The sequence below is a fragment of the Delphinus delphis genome, chromosome 3, assembly GCF_949987515.2.
Source record: "Delphinus delphis chromosome 3, mDelDel1.2, whole genome shotgun sequence".
NCBI classification, from domain to species: domain Eukaryota; kingdom Metazoa; phylum Chordata; class Mammalia; order Artiodactyla; family Delphinidae; genus Delphinus; species Delphinus delphis.
In genome coordinates, this window is record NC_082685.1 from 71,462,166 (window position 1) to 71,484,523 (window position 22,358).

The 22,358-nt window shown below is 36.7% G+C and overlaps 1 protein-coding gene across 11 annotated transcripts in view; it reads right to left on the reverse strand.

Moving 5' to 3' along the window:
* Positions 1-1,595: 1,595 nt before the first annotated feature.
* CSNK1G3 (casein kinase 1 gamma 3) overlaps positions 1,596-22,358 on the reverse strand; it is a 138,332-nt gene continuing 117,569 nt past the window's right edge. For 5 of the 11 annotated variants that reach the window (XM_060008942.1, XM_060008943.1, XM_060008940.1 and 2 more), the window contains one exon: positions 7,030-14,034. In XM_060008942.1, the coding sequence (XP_059864925.1) occupies positions 13,980-14,034 (55 nt within the window). In that variant the 3' untranslated portion in view covers positions 7,030-13,979. Of the gene's footprint in view, positions 1,612-4,768; positions 4,797-7,029; positions 14,035-22,358 lie in introns of those variants that run through there. The other 6 variants (XM_060008946.1, XM_060008945.1, XR_009518967.1 and 3 more) reach the window with 5 other exon arrangements.

Consider the following 22,358-nt stretch of genomic DNA (forward strand, 5'->3'; position numbering starts at 1 on the left):
GGAGACTGGGCAAGTGTTGGCCCAGGTCTGTGGAGGGAGGCCAGTCAGGAGCTAAAACACTGAGTGGAGTCAGAAAACAATGGTCTAGGCTGTGAGTCACATGGTCTTACCCAACCACAAGAGAGCAGGAAGTACAGCACTATCATGTGATTGGACAAGGGGAGAACCAGAAATACTTGCCGAACAGCACTAAGAGTACCATACCAGGGAAGAGGGTATTTTAAAGAGACATCTCAGTAGCCAACTCTCAGAATTTTACCTTAAGTCACCACCTTCAAGGACAATTTAGGAAGGTTGTTTCAGAGTAATGCATCCCAAACCTAGTGATACATGAGAATTATGAGAGGAGTTCTTTAAGAAGAGTTTCTCTTTTCCTCCATCAGAATGCCTAGGAGGAGGGCCCAAGAATCTTCTTTGAAAAAAAAAAACCACAAGAAAAAAGTACTATCTATAAGTGACTCTGACTTCCAGCTAGGTGTGGAAATCCCCACTTTAGAGATCATAATGTCTTCCAAATGTATTATTTCATTTGATTATCACATTCTTGTGAAGATGTTAAAGGCTAACAGAATCATCTTCATGGAAACTTTAAGTTAGTTTTCTCAACTAGTTTCTGTATTAGTCAGCTCAGGCTGCTATAACAAAATGCCGTGGATTGGGTGGCTTAAACAATAGACATTTATTTCTCACAGTTTTAGAAGCTGGGAAGTTCAAGATCAAGGTACCAACAAATTCAGTTCCTGGTGAGAGCTCTCCTTCTGGCTTGCAAATAGCTGCCTTCTCACTGTGTCCTCAGTGGTGGGGGCAGGGAGAGAGAGAGCTCCAGTTTCTCTTCCTCTTCTTATAAGGACACTAATCTCATCATAGCACCCCCCCTCCCCCAGTCATGACTTCATCTAAATCTAAATACCTCCCAAAGGCCCCACTTCCAAATACCATCACATTGGGGATTAGAGGCTTTGACATATGAATTCTAGGGGGACACAAACATTTGGTCCATAACATTTCATCACCAGAACTCATGTCACTCTTATGGGCAAAATATATTCATTCCATCCTAACAACCCCACAAGTCTTAACTCGTTCCAGCATCAATTCTAAAGTCCAAAATCCAGAGTCTCATCAAAATATCATCTAAATCAGATAAGAGACTTGAGGTATGATTCATCCTGAGGCAAAATTCCTCTCCAGCTATGAACCTGTGAAACCAGATAAGTTATGTGCTTTCAAAACACAATGGTGGGCTAGGCATAGGGTAGGCTTGCCCATTACAAAAGGCAAACTGGAAGGAAAAAAGGGGTGATGGGTCCCAAGCAAGTCCAAAACCTAGCAAGGCAAATATGATTAGATCTTAAAGCTCAGGAATAATCCCCTTTGGTTCAGTGCTCTGCCTTAAGGCCACTGGGACAGCAATCTCACCTGTAGCTCTGCCTGATGGGTCGCAATCCTTAGGCTCTGGGCAGCCCCACCCGCAAGGCTCCAGGCAGCCACTGTCTGACCTGTTGAAACTGAGGTGATGGCCCCAACCTTAGAAAATATGCAGGCAGCTCTTATGATCTCTGAATTGCCTTCTGGATCATTCTTTCCTTGTCTTGAAGAACAGCATATGTTCTAAAAGAGAATGAAATAATTCCATCTGCAGCAACATGAATGGACCTAGAGATTATCATACTAAGTGAAGAAAGTCAGAAAGAGAGACACAAATACCATATGCTTATCACTTATATGTGGAGTCTAAAATATGACACAAATGAACTTATCCACGAAACAGACTCACAGACATAGAGAACAGACTCGTGATTGCCAAGGGGGTTGGGGGGTGAAGGAGTGATGAATAGGGAGTTTGGGATTAGCAGATGCAAACAATTATATATAGAGTGGATAAACAACAAGGTCCCTGTATAGCACAGGGAACTACATTCAGTATCCTGTGATAAACCATAATGGAAAAGAATATGAAAAAGAATGTATATATCTGTATAACTGAATCACTTTGCTGTACAGTAGAAATTAACACATTGTAAATCAACTATACTTCCATAAAATAAATTAAAAAAAAAAAAAAAGAATAGCACATGTTCACAGCTGGATAGCTGTATGATCCAGTCCTGTAGGATCTAAGAAATCTGACAGCCTTCTTTCACTTCATCCCAACTCTGTTCCCTTCAGTTCAAACTGGCAGTGTTTCTCCTGGGGTAGTTGATTTAGTCTGTGGTTCACACCCATATTAATCTCCTTATCAAATGGTTGTTCAGCCACACTCTTAACATTCTCCTCAGAACAAGCCGTTCCATTTTTTGCAATATGGATAGGCTGAGAATTTTCCAAATCTTTAAGTTCTGGTTCCATTTTGCTTAGCAATTCCTTCTTCAATTCATCTCTGTCCTCTCACATTTTACTCTAAGCGGTCAGGAGGAACCAAGCCCCTCCTTCAACACTTTGCTTAGAAATCTGCTCAACTAAATATCCAATTTCATCACATACAAGTCCTACCTTCCACAAAACACTATAAGACAGTTCAGCCAAGTTCACTGCCACTTTGTAACACGAATCACCTATTTTCCATTGTCTAACAGTCTTTTCCTCATATTGATCTGAGACCTCACTAGAACAGGCATTACTTATCAATTTTTCCACCAACATGTTTTGCTGGCATAATTTATGTATTCTTACTAAGGAGATGGAGGCTTTCTCTACGGCTCTCCTCTTTTCTTTCTAAGTCCTCACTAGAATCACCTTTAATAGTCCCATCATGGCAATCTCAGTTTTATCTAGCATGTACCTCAACATTTTTCCAGCATCTACCCCTTGCCCAATTCCAAAGCCACTTCTACAGTTTTAGGTATTTGTTACAAGAGCATTCCATTTTTTGGTATCAAAATCTGTGTTAGTCGGCTTAAGCTGGCAAAACAAAATACCATAGACTGGGTTTCTTAAACAATAGTTCTGGAGGCTGGGAAGTCCAGGATCAAGGTGCTGGAATGGCGGATTTGGTACCTGGTTAGAGTCCTCTTCTTTGCTTGCAGAGGGCTATCTTCTCGCTGTGCCCTCACGTGGCAGAGAGAGAGAAAGAGAACTCAGGTCTCTCTTCTTCTTACAAGGACACTAACCCCATAGTGGGGGCCCTACCCTCATGACTTCATCTAATTACCTCTCAAAGGCCCCACCTCCTAAAACCATCACACTGGGTGTTACGGTTTCAACATATGAATTTTGAGGCGATACAAACTTTCAGTCCCTAACAGTTCCCTTAGAGATGAAATGGATACCCAGAAAGATTGACAAAGCTAGTTAGGGGTTAATTCCTGAACAGAACACATTTCTAATTTCCTATTCCAGTCCTCCTTCTCTGAAGCCAATGTGTCCCTGCTGAGGTGGACGAGAAGAGAGAGAGGGAACATATGACACTTAGTAACTAGAATCACTACCATCTCTCTCAGTAGTCTTTTTTTCTGTTATCTCCAAAATAAATTTAATTTCCCCATTGATTTGTTCCTTGCCACAAACGCATCATTCACAGATATTTGAATTACTACAAACATATGCCTCAGTTTCATGCTAAATGTACAATCGAGGTTCCCATCACATCATCTTTTCCTTGGTAATTTTCTGCCCTGTACTGCTTAAATAATAGCCAACAGCTACTATTAATTGAGCACCTACTACGAGCCAAACTTGGCTACAAAACTTAGTAAAATCAGTGTTATTAATTTCCTTCTTGAAATGAGGCAACTGAGGCTTAGAGAGGTTAAGCAGTTTACCCAAGGTCATAGAGCCATCAAGTGTCAGAACCATGACTTACTTAAACACAGGTTTATCCAACTACAAAGTCCAAACCTTCAACCACAGCATCCTATGCCCTAACGGTGCCCAGTTTCTCGCTGCTACCTTTCCTACAGGGTCCCATACCCGCCCCCCCCCAGTAGCTGAGACTCTAGCTGCCCAACACCACTGATAATAGTTGATCCTTCTGTGAGAGACCTAAAACTCAGAGCTGTTTCTCTTAACATGTGCACAAAGGAGGCTTAATCTACTTTGCCAAGCAGGCCTTCTTGAGAAATGAGTCGGCACAAGTAGATAGTCTTGACCATGAAAGCTTTGTTGATCCAGGTGTCAGATTTTGCTTAATACATTAGGATAGAAATCTTTCTATATACTATTAATATAGAGAATATATAGTTTTCTGTTTTCTTAAGTACCACATAAGGAATGAATATAATATTCCCCGATGATTTAGGGCAGTACTTTCCGAACATTTTTTTACATTAAAATCCATTACTCAAAAAAATTTTTTTCCTAGTACCTCAATGTATCAGTCGGCTTCACAGAAGGAGAGAGGGAACACAGAGTAATAGAGAAAAATGTAAAAAATGAATTATTTACAATGGTGCAGCAGGGTTTAGGGAAACCAAAAAGGCTGCTAAAACCCCTGGGGTGTGTCACGGGAGGAAGGCTGCTGCTGGCCAGCTGCCTTTCAGGAGTGTGGCCCCTGGAGTGAGGCACTTCTGCTCAGCTGTTGTCCGCAAACGTGGGGCTGTCACTGATTTGCTCCGCTTCAGAAGGCTGGAGTCAGGTTGCTGTCGACTTGCTCATTTTCAGAAGCAGGGCCACTGCAGTGATATTGTCACTGATTCACTGTCAGCGCTTGTGAATTGATTGGAAGTTATCTTGATTAACAGTGGTTGCTTGTTCGCAACTTAGGACTTTGACTAAAGAATAGTCTTAAACCTTTCTTGAATGTGAGAAATAAGTACTTTCAATTCTTAGTCTCTCTTTCGGTCTTCTACCAGCCAAACCTGTAGAAGAGACCATACAGGTTTGTCCGGATGTTAATGTGTCAAGGTACTATTTTCAGCTGTTGTTGCCATTTAAGTAGCTTAAGCACCAATTACTGTGGAGGAAAAATAGCTCTAATTGCCAAATTTTTATAATTCATTTTATATATTTACATATTTATACACAATTTATAATATTAAATTCCAAAAAAAGCTGACTATAGAATATTTAGGGCATCCTGACAAAGTCAGTATGGGATTCAGGACAAAATACAAAGTACAAGAAGGAAGTAAGTGATTTTCTTGCCCATATGGTATTTTTAAATGAGACTTTAATTTCCAAGGCACAATTTAAAATGGGTAGAATGTCATCTCATGAGATATCGGTATGAGTATATTTGACTTGTTAAAGAGATTTTTTTAACTGAATGAGGATGCGGGTGAAAAGATCAGATAAAAAACAAGAAAGTGGCTGTTATATACACCATCAGGTTAGAGATGGCCAAGTGATTCACTCAAGAAGAGAACTTAAGCAGGAAGTTTGAAAACAACACCCAGCAGTCTTCACACTGATGTACAGACAAGAGCTATAAACAACAAAACTTAGATAAAAACAGGGCATGGTAGATATGACACAGGAGTTACTGATACTGGGTATGGCGAGATTCCTGATTGGAATACACACAAATGAGAAGAGAGGTATAGGGAAGTATCCTGGACTTATAACACTGAAATTTGGACACCTAAGGTAAAATGCACTGTGGAAAATATGTGGGAAAAGAAGAGAGGAAAACATCAGGATACAACTATGAAAATACATTACAGAATGCCAGGCCAGAAAAAGAAAACCAGATTTAAGCACATAGCCCATTGCCTGAAACAAGGTGTTAAAAAAAAAAAAAAAAGTAGTTGAATACATAAACCTTAATTTAAAAAGCCCAGAATTGGGAAACAAAGTTTAGTCATGATACAGGGCTCCGATTGTCCAAACAACATCTCTCTTATTTTAACATAACCAGAGCATGTGACAATTCTTTATATGCCAAAAACACTAATCTTCCAGAAAATAGAGATAGCAAAAATTGAAATTCCTACTCTGGACCACCAAAATGACCAGCAAGAAGGAAGTGATTGATAAAGTGGTAGGGTCAGGAATCTTGAGAGAATGTGATCATCTCATCTTAAGATTGGTGATACCTAGTGAAGGGAACTCAAGACTGTGATTCCAGTTCTGCAATTAAAAATGGTTCTGATAAGGGGGGGAAAAAAGGAGCAAGCCTGCAAAAAATGTCTCTTCTGACAAGTTTGACTCTTAAAAGACTGGAAATAAATAGAGTGTGCATAGCAAATGAATATAAGAAATGGTAAAATCTTTAACCCCCCCCCATTAGCTGATGATTTCTTAAAAGGATAAAAAAAGCTAAAGTCAATAAAAAAGGGTTTTATAAACTACATGTAGAGCCAAATGTAAGGAAAGGGTTGAAGAATGACAAAAAGAATGTAAGACTTAGCTTCTTTAAAAATTTTCTTTTACCATCTTTTTTTTAATCAAGAATGATCTTCAGTCTAGAAAGTTAAGTGGGGGATGAGGGGGAAAAGCAAGAAGGAAATGAAGCCCATCACATGTACAAATATTTTCAAAGAACAACTAAGTCTCCAGACCTGGACAAAAGCCATCCTGAGAGACTTGGCAGATGGTAAATGGAGCAAGGCAAAAAGACTAGACTGGAAATGAAATTCCTATTTTAAAAAAAGAAAAGGGTAGATTATACAGCTACAGGTTGGTAAATAATGTTGAATCCAAGTAAGATTAGACTGAATTAGTTAAAAGGCAATTTGTAATATTAGAAATGGTGATCTTTAGAAGTAAACATGGATTCACTAGGAAAAGACATTGCAAACTAAATCCAGTTCCTTTTTCAGATGGGATAATGAGAATGGGAGGGCAAAGAAATGGACTGAATGGTTCACCTAGATTTCAGAAAAACATAAATAGCTAATGGTAGTCAAGCGGTAGAGAAGGATTAGAGAGACCTCTTAGGTATCTGTTATGCGTTCAGTGGATTGATATTCACCTTAAGGCAGGATTACAGTGACTTGATATAGGGTTTTGCCCTTGCCCTCTGCTGTTTGTTATTTTTATCAAAAAAGGTATAGAATTAATGATTTTGAATTTATCAATGCCATTGAGTCAAAATAGTCAATTGTGCAATGCGACAGAATTAGTGTGCAAGTATTTTTAAACAGATAGGAATGACAGCTTCAATCTAAGACACAGTTTAATAAATACCAGACCTTGTTCCTGTCTCAAGGAGCAGAAGCATACACTCTGTGTGAGAAATAAAGGTGCTGCTCAGTTTTCAATTATAGTTTACCATGAAAGAAATGGTAAATGGCAGCTTGCACGGAGAGCTATTATAAATATCATTGCCAAACTTCAGAGACATGCTGCAAAGAAGGCATTACTCCAATCTGAGGTGAGGAAATTGATGCTAAGAAGTCAAATAACTTGCCACAGTTCTCACAAGGAAAGTGAAGAAGCTGAGAATCAAGTTAAATTTGTTTGGTCCCGAAATTCATGCTCTTTCCAAGACCATTCACTGCTTCAACATCTAAGTTCATATGGGAGCTGGAATTATCTCATTTATTTCTAACTCCCATAAGTGCTATGATGCATTTTCTTTAACATTATCATAATTCTTGATGTTACTTCAAAATGACCCTTCCTTTTATAAAGTGAAGAAAAGTTATCTTTTGATAAGTTGTGTCACTCAATTAGGTTAAAAAAAATTAACCTCCAACATCCATATCTTTCCAATGTGGTCTAGAACAGAGGTTGGCAAACTACAGTCTACAAGTCAAATCTAGCCCGCCTCCTGTTATTACTTGGCCCACGAGCTAAGTATGGTACTTACATTTTTAAATGGGTTAAAAAAAAATCAAAAGAATACTTCATGACACATAAAAACTATATGAAATTCAAATTTCAGTGTCCATAAATAAAATTTTATTGGAACACAGCCATACTCATTCATTTACATATTGTCTATGGCTGCTTTCATGCTACAAAGGCAGAGTTGAATAGTTGTGACGGAGACCATATGTGGTGCTCTCACTGCTTTACACTGCTGTTCAACACACTACAAATCTCAGTGATGCAGTTATAATTTGACAGCATTTTAAGTGCCACACATACTGTCATACAGACATTTTATTATTTTTTATTACTAATGAATATTAATTATGTAAAAAAAAAGTAAGGTGAACTTTGAGTGTTGCGCTTCTAAGGCACAGTTGAATGTGGATTATTTTGTTATACAATTATATGGCAAAGCATCATGTTTATTATGCAATGACACTTCAGCTGTGTTAAAAGAATACAATTTATTTTCACATTACCAGACTAAGCACTCGTCACAATATCCCCAAACTCACAGAAAAGCAACAGTAAGAACAATCAGAAAACTTTAAAACAGAATATCTCATCACAATAGAATTTATTCAAACACACAAAAAAAATGAGAATGAGGGTGCAAGCCACTTACTTTCCAAGTGGCTCATTTGTTAGCCAAGCAAAGAATGCTCTTTATTGATGGTTAGTTAAAGCTAATTGTGTTTGACTGCAGCAGCTAAAAAGTGTGTCCAGACGAGAAAAACATGTTGAAGACCACTAGCTTTTTAGCAAGGACAGTTGCTTGAAGACATCAATTGCCAACTAAAAGACAAGGCAAAATGATTTGGCTTTTGAAGAGTCAACAGATGTTACCAATACTGCCAGCTATTGATTACTAGGGAAGTCAATACTGAGTTTGAAGTGCCTCAAGAAATACCCTCTGTGAATAGTCTCCATGGAACAACTATAAGAAAGAATATTTTTAAAGAACTTAAGAAAACATCAGTGCTAATTAAAGTAGTAGAATCTGCTAAGATGTGAAGTAACTTAATGGTGGTAAAGACATGTGGAGCAGAAAAAGGTTTACTGGGCAAATTTACAAAGCTTGTGAAAATGTAAAATGTTTAAAGTCAATGTTTATGCTTTATATTACTCATCAGCAGGTATTTTGTGGGAACTATTTGACTATCATGTTAATGAACTAGTAAAGTCAATGGCGAATTTCATTCACTCTTGGCAGTCTTAACTATCATTACTTCCATTTTTATTAGAAACAGAAACTGAATATCCTGACTTGCCCAGCTACACAGCAGTTTGATAGAAGTAATAAAGTTTTATTGCAATTTTTTGAGCTCAGGACCAAAAGTGAATTTTTTCTGAATGAGTATCACCCTTACCTATTATTAACGAACACTGAATGGATTTGAAAATTAGCTTTTGCTGCAGATTTGATAATGTTTCTTAATAACTTCAACTTAAAAATTACAAGGCAAAACAGCACTTATATGTGAAATTTATACTGCAACAAAGTCATTTTGATGACAACTAATGCTGTTTAAATCACAAGTTATGTAAAGCTGCTTTAGACACTTCCCATGCTGTCTAGTTAACACGAGCAGCAAGATATCCATTCCCACACAAATTTGCAGTGGATGTGTTTTCCAAACTCAACTGCAGTTCCAGCTACATCTTTGGATCTCAATCCAAGTGCACAGGAAATTTCCATATTACAAAATCCACTTAACTGTATAAATAAGGAGCATCCATCTAAACTTTAAAAGGAAGTAATTAATCTGCGATGCAATGATATGTCAAAGGCAAATATCAAGAGCAGAATCTAATGGAATTCTATAAACACCTTCCAAATGGTGAATATGCTCAATTAACATCCACACACTTGTGGACTGATAACAGTATTTGGTAGTATCTATCTGTATGAGACATTTTCAGAGATGAAATACGTAAAATCACATTACAGATCAGCATAACAGATGAACATTTGCAATCGATTTCAAACCCCAATTAAGTGAAATATTATCCTCTCAAAATAACTTAATTTTTACCATTAGACCTGTATTACAAAAAATTTGTACTCAAGTGTTCATATATATTTTTAATTTCATCAATAAAAAAGTAGTGGAAATTTGTTTTCTTTCTCATTACACAAGTATATAAAAGCCTTAATTTTGCCTTTTGGCCCATAAATCCTAAACTTTACAAAAAGTTTGCCAACCCCTAGTCTAGAGCAGTGCAGGAGTGTTCTTCAATTTGAGTAAAAGCACAGTATGGTAAACATTGCTGTGAACAACTGTTCTTTCTAAAACCATGTTCATATCCCAGCAGTATTACCTGATAATACTTCTATATGTAGTTCTTTCTTTGGTTACGATCCATGTATTCTTATGAAGTAAATTTCCTAAGAAAATAATATGTGGGTCTGTATTAGAGATGGTCAGAGAAGAAACTAGTTAACCCAAACATCAGCAAAGCTTTATAATTCAATTTATTTCTCTTCTAGAAGAAAGGTTAGCTTTTAACTCTACTAATCCAATTCTATCACAAAAACCTTTAAAACTAAACAAAAGCACATCAAATAGGGTACTTATGACCTGTTTTTACCTGAGTCCAAAACATTTTTCAAATGTATTCATTCACTATATTAGTGATTTCCAATAATATATTCACATTAATAGAAGTCTCAGTAATAACAATGTTTTCTAATTTAAAACAATTAAGTTTGCCTTTATACTCTATTTTGTTTTTCTCACCATGACTGAAGATATCTAGATTGCCTGCGCAGAATCCATTCACTCTCCTTCTGGTAACAATATCCTCATTTCCTTTTGGGGAACACCCCCTTCTACCTTATTTCTCAGTTCAGTGTGTCCTCTGAAGATGGGAGAACAACATTCCCTGGGTCACAGTAGTTGGCTCGAGGGTGGGCATGTGAACCAATGAAGGAATAAATGTCAGTCTTAGGCTTTTGTTGGAACTGTTGAGAGAAACTGTCCTTTGTTTTGGCTGAGATTATGGCAGAAGTCTGAAGCTGCTGGGTGGTCACTTTACCATCACACATGAAGAATCTCCCTGACAATGAAAACAGCAGAGTAGGAAGCAAAACTGAGAGATACAGAGAAAAACAGACTCCTGAACTTTGCACCAGGATCAAGCATGCCTGAAGCTACTCCTATCACTGGACTTTTCAGTTAAATGTAACAATGTGCATGCCTATTGCTGAAGCCATGTTAAGTTTCTGTCACTTGCAAAAGCAAAGGGTGCTAATGCAACTATAGTCATTCAGATTGAAACCTAATCTTAGGTCAGATATTTCTAGACAGGGCCTTTTAACCCATGCTTAACCTGTTACGTTTCATCTCCATATCTTATTCTTTCTGAATGGTGGTGCTTAATGGACACACACGGGCTTAGTGTGTGCTGCTTTGACTTATCTTACCTTTGGCATCTTTCAGTAAGCAGAGCACCTTAAAGCACCTAGCACAATGATGAACTGTGAGATACTGTCACAGATATACGCTCTTTATCTGGAATGATATTAAAGTCATTCACTTAAAATTGGATTTAATAATATTTCATTTCTGTGAACATCATAATATGACTTCATTTTTGAAAAGGAATGATTCAGTTTGTTTCCCTCAGTTTATTAGTGGCATTAGTTCTAATTAATTGCTCTATTAAGGAGTTCAGAGAAGTATAAAAAATTTTTTTTAACTTTCATTAAAGAAAGCTTAGATACTTCCAGGTATGTACTCTTTACAATAGGGTTCCAACAAAGCAAAACAAAATCAAAAAACACAAACGAATGAATGTTCCTTTAGCTCTGCTTTTCACATTTAGTAAATTAAATAAACTGAATTTTTAAAATTCCTGTCTTCAATTAGTAAGTGGCATTATTTTACCCATATTAGAGGAAAGGGGAAAGAGCAAGTTTAAAAAAACTACCTTTATTTTTTATTTCTTTTTCAGTTACATACTTTTAAACAGGGATGTGTTTCATTATTCAGACATTCAGGCAATGTTGACTTCATTAGTGTTGACAGAAAAGAAGCATAAAAATGCAAAACATTGTTGGCTTAACCTGAACATACCTGCATTACCTATTATTGACCAGTTTGTGTTGCCAAAAGACTTATTCCTTGGCATTAAAATGGAGCACTTAAAAATATTGCTAAAAAGCAAATGTCTACACACTGGTCTTTGCAGCAAATAAGGGTATTTATAGTTTTAAAATATTTTAAGTCCATAATTGGATTAATATACACACCTTCTTATGTATAAGGAGTTCAGATCATATAAACACTGTACAGTCCAAAAACCCTACTGAGAATAAAACTAAACAGGCTTATGATAAGAAATACAGATATCGCATGTATTTACAAATATCATAGACACACAAATTTGGTCAAATACTGTAAAGAAAGAAGTGGTTTCACATTATAATGGCCAAAACATCCATCTACCTTGCTCAAAGCAAACAAAAATAAAAACTCAGTATGTAACTCCTGTAGTTTAAGACATCATGACAGTATACAAATAGATAAAATGGAAACTGTTGACCAAATTATACAACAAGTGTTTTCTAGGCTGAGTGTAGGTCTTTAAAATCAAGAACTTATAAAGATCATTCATAGATTCAGAGCAACAATGATAATGTCCTGATTTGCGGTATTCATATGGGTGCCTAATTCATCAAAAACAATGCACTGAACTTTTGGCTAATAAGAAAAATAAATTACAAAGTACAGTTAAATTCCTGTAAATGCAATAATGTCAAAAATGTAGATTTATTTACTTTAATTACATATTTTAAATGTTACCTTGAGACAATAAAAATAAATAAGCATGCCCGGAGGCACACACTTAAAGACAAAAAGAAGGGGCTGAGTGGAAGGAGTAAGCAACAAGTTCATGAAGGAAAGGTGAATGTGAGATTTGAACAACATAATTATCTTTCTAGCCAGTCTTTTTGTCTTAACTCTCCTTGCAAATTCTGGCTAGTAGAATGTGACAAAAGTATACCTGTGTCTTCATGGCTTAAAACAAAGCATACTTGAAAAGTGGAATGGGTTTCCTTTTTTTTACAGAACCATTACTTTGTTCATATGCAGGCACTTCAAAAGACTATGGGGACAAAGCACCTGACCCATCCTCTCCAAAATAGTTTTCAATCATCACAATTACACTAAAAAGTAGGAAAATTCCAGAGAACCAGCAAAGTTGAATACAAGAGACTAATGTGCGCAGAGGGCAATAGAGTGACCCCGTTTTTATTGCTGAGGGTCTTTTTTTAAAATCAAAGGGCAAATAATTAATAAACAGACACCATTGTGTGGCACATCCAAAGTTTTCTGCTTAAGGTGAATGTAATCGTTCAGCAGCAGGTTTCAGTGGGATCTCCTTAGATTTCAGCCTCATATGGTGCGGTGAGATTCACATTTATTCCTTCTCCTTAGTGTATTTTTCAAAAAACTCCAACATATCTCATTTCTCAAAGTATTCATTTCTTGCTGTCTAACGTACATTATTATCTGGAAGCATAAAGTTACATTATACAAATATTTTGCATTTTTAAAAAATAAGCGCTTTTGCCACTTCGACAACACTGTACTTCACTTAGTGGTGCAACAAAAGCAGAGCTCATATTTACCACACTACTTGTGATTCATTTTACCACTACCATCTGCCAAACCCATAGAGCTTTTTCCTCAGTACCTCTGGGCAGTAACTGTACCATGATTTCACAGAGAGAATGTTAATATGACTCATGAATAGCAGTACCGACAGTAACAGTGAAATCAATGCAGATGTCACACAGATAATGATCTTCTCAAGGGATAACTTCTTTTAAATATTTGGGCAACTCTGTTTTCTCTGTTGCATTATCCACTGGGGAGAAAATTCCTCTTTGATTATTCTCTCACAGAAGTTATAAAAATCAGATTAGGTATATAATTGGTTGACATTTAAGATACTGTACTGCTTTCTACAACAGGAGGAGAGCTTCTGAAAAATGTTCTACAGAACTGTAATTCATCAATACCACCTCATTGGTCCATTCCATTCAATGATGGGCAAAGCACTCATGTTTTGACAAAACTTTAAAGCTTCCATAAAAGTTAAATTAGAAAAAAATACGAATGTAAGACAACCACAAAATGAAGTATGAAAGTATGACATTTTTGTTTCTAACAGTGAGTTCTTGAAAATATATGTGGTCACTACAGAGATGATTTTAATCACAAGACAGCAGATGAACATGTAAGTAACTCCCCATGATCTGTCTGTGTCCAGAGTCATTTGTGGCGCTGTATGGTTTTCCTTTTCCTTCGTTTGAAAAAGCAGCAGCACCTGCAGATGGAGGGAAATACTCCTTTTATTATAAAAATACTAAAATGTTGCAAAGTAAGGCTGAATCTATCATACTAATTTAAATGCCATAGAAAGCCACGGGCTAGTGCAACATAAACAGTGAACATACCAATGAAGCATATATATTAGTGAAACGATGGCAGAGTTGTTACTATCATTTCATCAGTGTGCCTTTTTAGAATAGCAAGACATTCTATGCAACATTAAAAGGAGCCACTAAACTGAAAAGGCTCTGCACGAAGACTAACTAAAAAGCCATAAAGTTCTGAACCCCAACTGACCCATCACATTCTATTTTAGATACTAATTTCTGGCAATGGCATGCTGTTATATAAAGTTCATCTTATGTATTCTTTCCCTTTTTTCCTGGTATTCATATATGATTGTTGAAGCCATTGTTAGAAAAGCAATAATGAGCCTAATTTGGGGATTTTATTTTCATTAAGAATTAGTTTAGATTCCAAAACTAAAAAGATAAATCCCCAAAACACTCTTCAACAAACATTTTCCATCATATTTACGAAGTGGAAGAGAGAAAATACATTAAATAGAGTAAGAATGCTAAGATTGGCACTTTTAATTCTTTAGAGGTTAAAGAAGGTCAAGCTTATCACGTTATTTTAATTAAGGGAAAAATATGCTTAACATTTAAAACAGCATAATCAAGGTGATTCAGTTTTGCAATTGAAAACTCATTCAGTTTTTGTAGTCTATTTAAGAAATATCTGGTTTTTACTCCTAGGTGGAAAAAACGTAGACATGATCCCTGAGAGAACTAGTTTTTCTCACAGTAAATTCTCCTAGTCATGAGAAGATGCAACACATGTAGAGCAATGCTGAGGCTGGTATGAACTGAAAGTTAAATGAAAATCACTGATCAGCAACTAACAAAACAAATACACACACATGTATATATATTCTAAAAGTCTAGCATTCCTTCAAACAAAGGTCTGGCCGTTTTCCCCTTCCATACCTAAAAGAAAGTCAATCTATCAGAATATCAAGATGACAGGTACCACATATAGAGAGGCTCCTTTTTTTTTTTTTCCCACTGAAGTCCTTACAAAGATGTTCCTTTAATTCTTACCAGCCCACCTTCATAAAACAATATTAACTCAACATTTTCAAGCTAAGCATAAAATAAAAGAGACCATGGAGCTTCAGGTGTCCTATCCAGCAAAAGATCATGGAAGATGAAATAAAGGCTAGATATCATTATTTCTGTGAAATAAATGTAAACAAAAATCCACTGTCCAGGTAAATAACATACTCTCTCCACTCACATTATCTTTAGTCAAAAATAATTTCAGACCATTTATTGTGATTTATGCCATAATTATGAAATCACTATGGGGCATTCAAAACCAAATTATACAATTGCATTCAAGTAGTACATAATGACTAGACCATGGAATGTGAATAATTCAAAATTGTATATATCAGCTGATAAAGATTCAACTAGAAATATGTGCCGTTATCAATCTTGACGGGTTTTACTCTTATTGAGGTAACTACCAGAAAGAATGGAAATAAATTACCCAATCAAGGGCCTTAAAAAGAGACACCACTGTAAAAGAAGACTCTAGCCACAATACATTTTTCCTAGACTTAGAGAAGTAAGTCAGAATTTTCTAACTGTTAGGTACCTAATACCTTCTCAAATCTGTTATATATATTTTCTAAAATAAAAAAGCAAAACAAAAAACTACTAGGAGATAAAAATCATTATTCTAAAAAGAATCTTTCAATTAAAAACTTAGAAAAGAGTTAGAAAATGTCCATATTGTAGAAAACAAAATATCAAAAAATTGGTATTTAAAAGAAAGACCAAATAATTAGAATATTAAATTTAACAATATGGGCATATATCAATGGAACTTTATTGTTTAATAAATATAAAGTTTTATTAACAATGTTCACTGTTCCTAAATAATGTCATTTGTCTTTTCAAATTCCAAAGTATATTCTTTTAAAAAGTTTTCTACTAATAAAGTGTCGTAAGGTATACATAAGCCTTTTGGAATGGGGAATTGAATATAATAGATGTTTTGATGAACAAGTTCAAGTCTCAGCTTTACCACACTTGAATTAGCACTTCACTTTGTCTGATTTATTTTTTACCATTAATCTGCTTTCAGTTCTGAGAGTTGAGTGCTTCCTATTTCCTAGGTAATCTTTCCTTCCATTGTGTAAGTATTGTTGAACACAGAAAACTACTCCAAGCATTTATTTAAGATTAAATAAGATCTTCAAATGCAGTATAATTGTAGAGACCTTTTAAAATCAAAAGCAATCTAAAAAAGACATCTATTTTTTAGAAATAAATCCCACTGAATACATCCTTGCATTCAGTATACCCTTGAAATAGATTTGCCATTTGCCTAAGTAGAGCTGGCATGCTATTAAACTGACTACCACCAGAGGACAGCATTACTTTATGCGATATGAATGCATCCAAGTACAGAGAACAGAGATGCTCTCAAAATATGATATACTTACAGCAGTTAAGAAGGAAATTGATATTAACCTTGTGGCTGACTTCTTAAAAGTCATTATCAAAACAGCTGATTTATAGTCTTAGTGATTAATGAATTAGGTCTCATCTCAATTGCCCTGGGCACTCAGTCTAAAACAGTTTCTTGCATATGGCCACTCTGACAAACGACCACGTTATTTTCCTCTCAGTACATAGTACTAATCTGAATTTATTTTATTTATTTACTTATTATCTACCTCCACATAGAATGTAAGTTTCCTAAGGTCTTGCTCACAGATACATCCCACAAATGGGCACAAAATTGGTACTCATTTAATACCTATTGAATTAATGAATGATTTGCCTCATAAATGCAACTAACTTCTAGAGTAAGAACCTGGTCAAAATTCTAAAGCATGTCCTAAAGCTAAAGCTCTTACCCTTGGGCCACAGACCCTAGTGAAACCTTACAAAATACAGATTTTAGTGCCCGTGGAAGCTTTTCTGGAGAGAGATGATTTGCACCAAATTATTAAAGGACTGAATTGCAAGAAGCACTGCTTTCTAGATCCAACTGCCAGGTCACCCTCTCGCGTCTCCATTTCAAATATGAGGCCTCATCCTGGATGCAATGAGCTGACCACTGGAGAAACTGAGTGGACACCATGTCATCAGTTCACATGAGAGCAGGCAAATGCATAAAAAGAAACCATGTAATTTTAACTTGGTACAGTTGTGGGGCGGATGGTATCGGAAACAATAACTGCAAATAACAGCACAGATTCCAGGAATCAGCACATAGAGAAGTTTTCACAGATGACGTGAGCAAGTTACTTTATCAATAAATTAAATTATCTGGTCTTAGAAAATAACTCACACCTTTACAATTTTCAAGGATATTTTCTCTCCTTGCTGCTCAGTGGCTACATTTTCTTATCCACTAGTTCATACCTCATGTGGGGTCTCCTCAGATCTAGGCTACTGACAACTACCTTGGGGAAAGAATAAGCTGACCAGACATTTAAATCATGTTCTTGTCAATGATTCTCTTTTTCTTGGCTCTTTCTTGATAATTCCTTGTGTGGTTACAGTGAGCCAATACGCCCTCACAAGTCAGGTTCATGCTTCTGACCTGATCATCTGGTGGCTACCCTAGAAGCTTTGAAGCCACATCTCTAGTCTTAAATCATTTGGGAATAAATGTTAAGTTCTGCTTCTGATGAACATTAAGGCTGTTGCCTGAAATACTGTTTAGGTAGGAAACAAGAAATCATAATCGGTCAACGTCCTAAACTCTGTAGAAAACATAGATGATAATAGCCAAGGTTTTCCTATTGACATCACACCACCATTTCCCGTTACTGACTGCCCTTTTCTTCTTGGAGAATATGGCTTGTCTTCCTGGATTTATGTCATATACTTTGTTCTCAAAAGTCTACCCAGAACTGAAGCATGTTCCTCTGTCTGGATCTGAAGTTTTGGGTTTTTTTTTTAATTTAAAATAGTTTCTTCTTGATTTTACATTCTTTTTTTTTTAACATTTTTACTGCAGTATAATTGCTTTCTAATGGTGTGTTAGTTTCTGCTTTATAATAAAGTGAATCAACTATACATATGCATATATCCCCATATCTCCTCCCTCTTGCGTCTCCCTCCCACCCTCCTATCCCACCCCTCTAGGTGGTCACAAAGCACCGAGCTGATCTCCCTGCTTCCCACTAGCTATCTATTTTACATTTGGTAGTATATATAAGTCCATGCCAGTCTCTCACTTTGTCCCAGCTTACCCTTCCCCCTCCCCGTGTCCTCAAGTTCATTCTCCCATTCTCTATGTCTGCGTCTTTATTCCTGCCCTGCCCCTAGGTTCTTCAGAACCATTTTCTTTTTTTTAAGATTCCATATATATGTGTTAGCATACGGTATTTGTTTTTCTCTTTCTGACTTACTTCACTCTGTATGACAGTCTCTAGGTCTATCCACCTCACTACAAATAACTCAGTTTCGTTTCTTTTTATGGCTGAGTAATAGTCCATTATATATATGTGCCACATTTTTTTTATCCATTCATCTGTCAATGGACACTTAGGTTGCTTCCATGTCTATTGTAAATAGAGCTGCAATGGACATTGTGGTACATGACTCTTTCTGAATTATGGTTTTTCTCAGGGTATATGCCCAGTAGTGGGATTGCTGGGTTGTATGGTAGGTCTATTTTTAGTTTTTTAAGGAACCTCCATACTGTTCTCCATAGTGGCTGTATCAATTTACATTCCCACCAACAGTGCAAGAGAGTTCCCTTTTCTCCACACCCTCTCCAGCATTTATTGTTTGTAGATTTTTGATGATGACCATTCTGACTGGTGTGAGGTGATACCTCATTGTAGTTTTGATTTGCATTTCTCTAATGATTAGTTAGATGTTGAGCATTCTTTCATGTGTTTGTTGGCAATTGGTATACCTTCTTTGGAGAAATATCTATTTAGATTTTCTGCCCATTTTTGGATTGGGTTGTTTGTTTTTTTGATGTTGAGCTGCATGAGCTGCTTGTAAATTTTGGGGATTAATCCTTTGTCAGTTGCTTCATTTGCAAATATTTTCTCCCATTCTGAGGGTTGTCTTTTTGTCTTGCTTATGGTTTCCTTTGCTGTGCAAAAGCTTTTAAGCTTCATTAGATCCCATTTTTAAATTTTTGTTTTTATTTCCATTTCTCTAGGAGGTGGGTCAAAAAGGATCTTGCTGTGATTTATGTCATAGAGTGTTCTGCCTATGTTTTCCTGTAAGAGTTTGATAGTGTCTGGCCTTACATTTAGGTCTTTAATCCATTTTGAGTTTATTTTTGTGTATGGTGTTAGGGAGTGTTCTAATTTCATTCTTTTACATGTAGCTGTCCAGTTTTCCCAGCACCACTTATTGAAGAGGCTGTCTTTTCTCCATTGTACATCCTTGCCTCCTTTATCAAAAATAAGGTGACCATACATGTGTGGGTTTATTGGATCTGAAGTTCTTATCTGTCCCTATAATGACTCACTGGCTCATCCACTGGTTGAGGGACTGTTGGTACCTGCCAGACCCCACCCACTTAGGACTCCAGAACCTAGCCTCTCCTCATCTCGTTGATGAGTATATGGAAAATATCTTTCATGACGTCTAAACTTTAGTTCACTGACAAAGGATTTTTCCCCTTAAAACTCATACTTGAAATGTAATTTCATTTCTCCAGGTCTCTTGATTATAAAAATGAGAAACTGTTTGGTTAGGCAATTAAGTTTAGATCAGAGAGCAAGACCATGTAACTACTCTAACTAAGAACCTGCAGACCCATCCTCACCTTCAATTTCTTCCTCTCCATCCATGTGCAATTAGTTCCTCAAGTCTGAAGTGACTTTTAAAATCTCCCCACATTCTCATGCTGGCTTATTTCATAACTTCTTGCCTCCACCATGGCTAAGAGCCTTTTAACTGACTTCTAGCGTAAGACCCTCCTCTCTCCAATCTGCCATCCAAACTTCCCCCATCATAATATGGCCATGCCCTTTTCCTCTTAAATCTCAGCAATGGTTCTCCACTGTCTGAGGTATTAAGTCCACACAGCTTTTAAAATTTGGTTCCAACCTACTTCTACTCTCCTCTCAGTCTCATCCTCCATCAGCCTTCCTTACCAGGCAGCCTGTACTTTAGGAGGAAGGAAGGAAAGGGGGAAGGAAGGGAGGCAGGGAAGGAGGGAATGGAGATTTCCTGCAATCTGAGAAACCCAGGAAGCGACATAAGTCTCAAACTGCTGCTGAATTAATTTTCTTAAGATTCAATCTGATTATACCATTTCTTGGCTTAAAAACCACAGCATGCTTTCTTGTGCTAAGAAAGATCATGTCCAATTTATTTATATTTTAACGTGCTACTAAAGGCCCTTGGAGATTGGGCACTTAGCCTATTTCAGTTCCCATTAATATATTCACACTCTCTACGTGCACGGGTTACTACTCAAACTAACCCATTCTTTCCTTGCTCCACATTGTCGCTCAACCTCTTCTTCTCTCTGACCCACATTCCCTTGCCAAATCATACTCATCTTTGAGAACTACTGCAAATGTATCCTTACCCACAAAGACTTCCTGATCTTCAGCTAGAAGTGCATACTCCAGTCTCTGAACTCCATACTGCTAATCCTATAATACCTTGCTTTAGACCAGTGATTCTCAATCCTGGTTGCTCCTTAGAATTGGCTTAAAGGCATTTTAAAAATACTGGTGGGCTTCCCTGGTGGCGCAAGTGGTTGAGAGTCCGCCTGCCGATGCAGGGGACACGGGTTCGTGCCCCGGTCCGGGAAGATCCCACGTGCCGCAGAGCGGCTGGGCCTGTGAGCCATGGCCACTGAGCCTGCACGGAGCCTGTGCTCTGCAACGGGAGAGGCCACAGCAGTGAGAGGCCCGCGTACCGCAAAAAAAAAAAAAAAAAAAAAAAAAAAAATACTGGTAACCAGACCCTACCACTCAGAAAGTACAACTTAAGTATTGGCATATTTTTAAAACTCCCCAGATGATTGTGATATGAAGCCAGGGTGAGAACCACTATGTAAAAGTCACCGGTGTACTTACTATCTTCTCTAATGGAACGAAAGGGCCTTGACTTATCTTCATAATCATCATATTACCAAACACACAATAATTGTTCAGTAAATGATGGAAAGGGGGAATAAAAGAGAAACAGAGAAACAAAGGAAAAAAGATGACTTCACAATACTTAAAAACTCAATAACTAAACTTAAAGGAAGCCTTGTTCTCCTAAATTCCTGGAAGAAATGATGAGGGTGCTATCATTTGTATCACCTGCCTTAAAAAAAAAATTCTCCACTACAGTAAAAAAAAGGTAAGGCAAAATCTCATTACTAATGAAGGAGCCACTTTATCTTGGGGGAAGAGACTATTTTCCATCACTTGGAAATCATACATTTACCCCATGAGGTACTATTCTAGGAAACATGAGACTCTAAAATATCTGTTGTAGAATACATTCTAGTAATGAGATGGGGTGAGAGGGATCTCTGCCAATCAGAGGCAAGAAGAAAAGAAGGAAGTAGGAAACAAATTCTGAAAAAGAATTCTAAGCAGGTCTCTAGCTACCCATAAAATGGTGGAAGAGAGAAGAGAAGCATTAGATGCGATTTAGAAAAAGAAATCATGCTCACGTTTCTTAATCACAGACTAAGAGGATATAAGGAATGCAATAATAAGCCTGTAGGAATGTCAGAATAACCCTGATTAGAGACAAGACAAAATGTTGTGTGTTTTAAAAGAGTTTTTAACTAGTGAAGAGTTAGGGAAGTTCTGAGGATTTCTGTAACCCATCTGGAATAAAGCTTCACTGAAATCATGGATTGCTATCCATTTTTCTAAATAACTGCTTTATTCAGATATAATTCACACATCATTAAATTCACCTTTTTAAAGTGTACAATTCAGTGGTTTTTAATATATTCAAAGAGTTTTGCAGCCCTCACCACTACTTAACTTCAAAACATTTTCTTCACTCCATAAAGAAACCATATAACCTATCAGCAGTCACTCCCATCTTCCTCAAAGCTGCTGGAGGCAATCACTGTCTATTTTCTGTCTCTATATATTTGCTTATTCTGGATATTTCATGTAAATGGATCATATAATACGTGGCCTTTTATGTCTGGCTTGTGTCACTTAGCATCATGTTTTCAATTTCACTTTTTATATTGTTAACTGATCGTCCATTGTATGGATACACTACATTATGTAGTCAATTATTTAGTAATAATTTGTTGAGGTCTTGGGGATCTTAAGATAAAAAAGACCTTGTT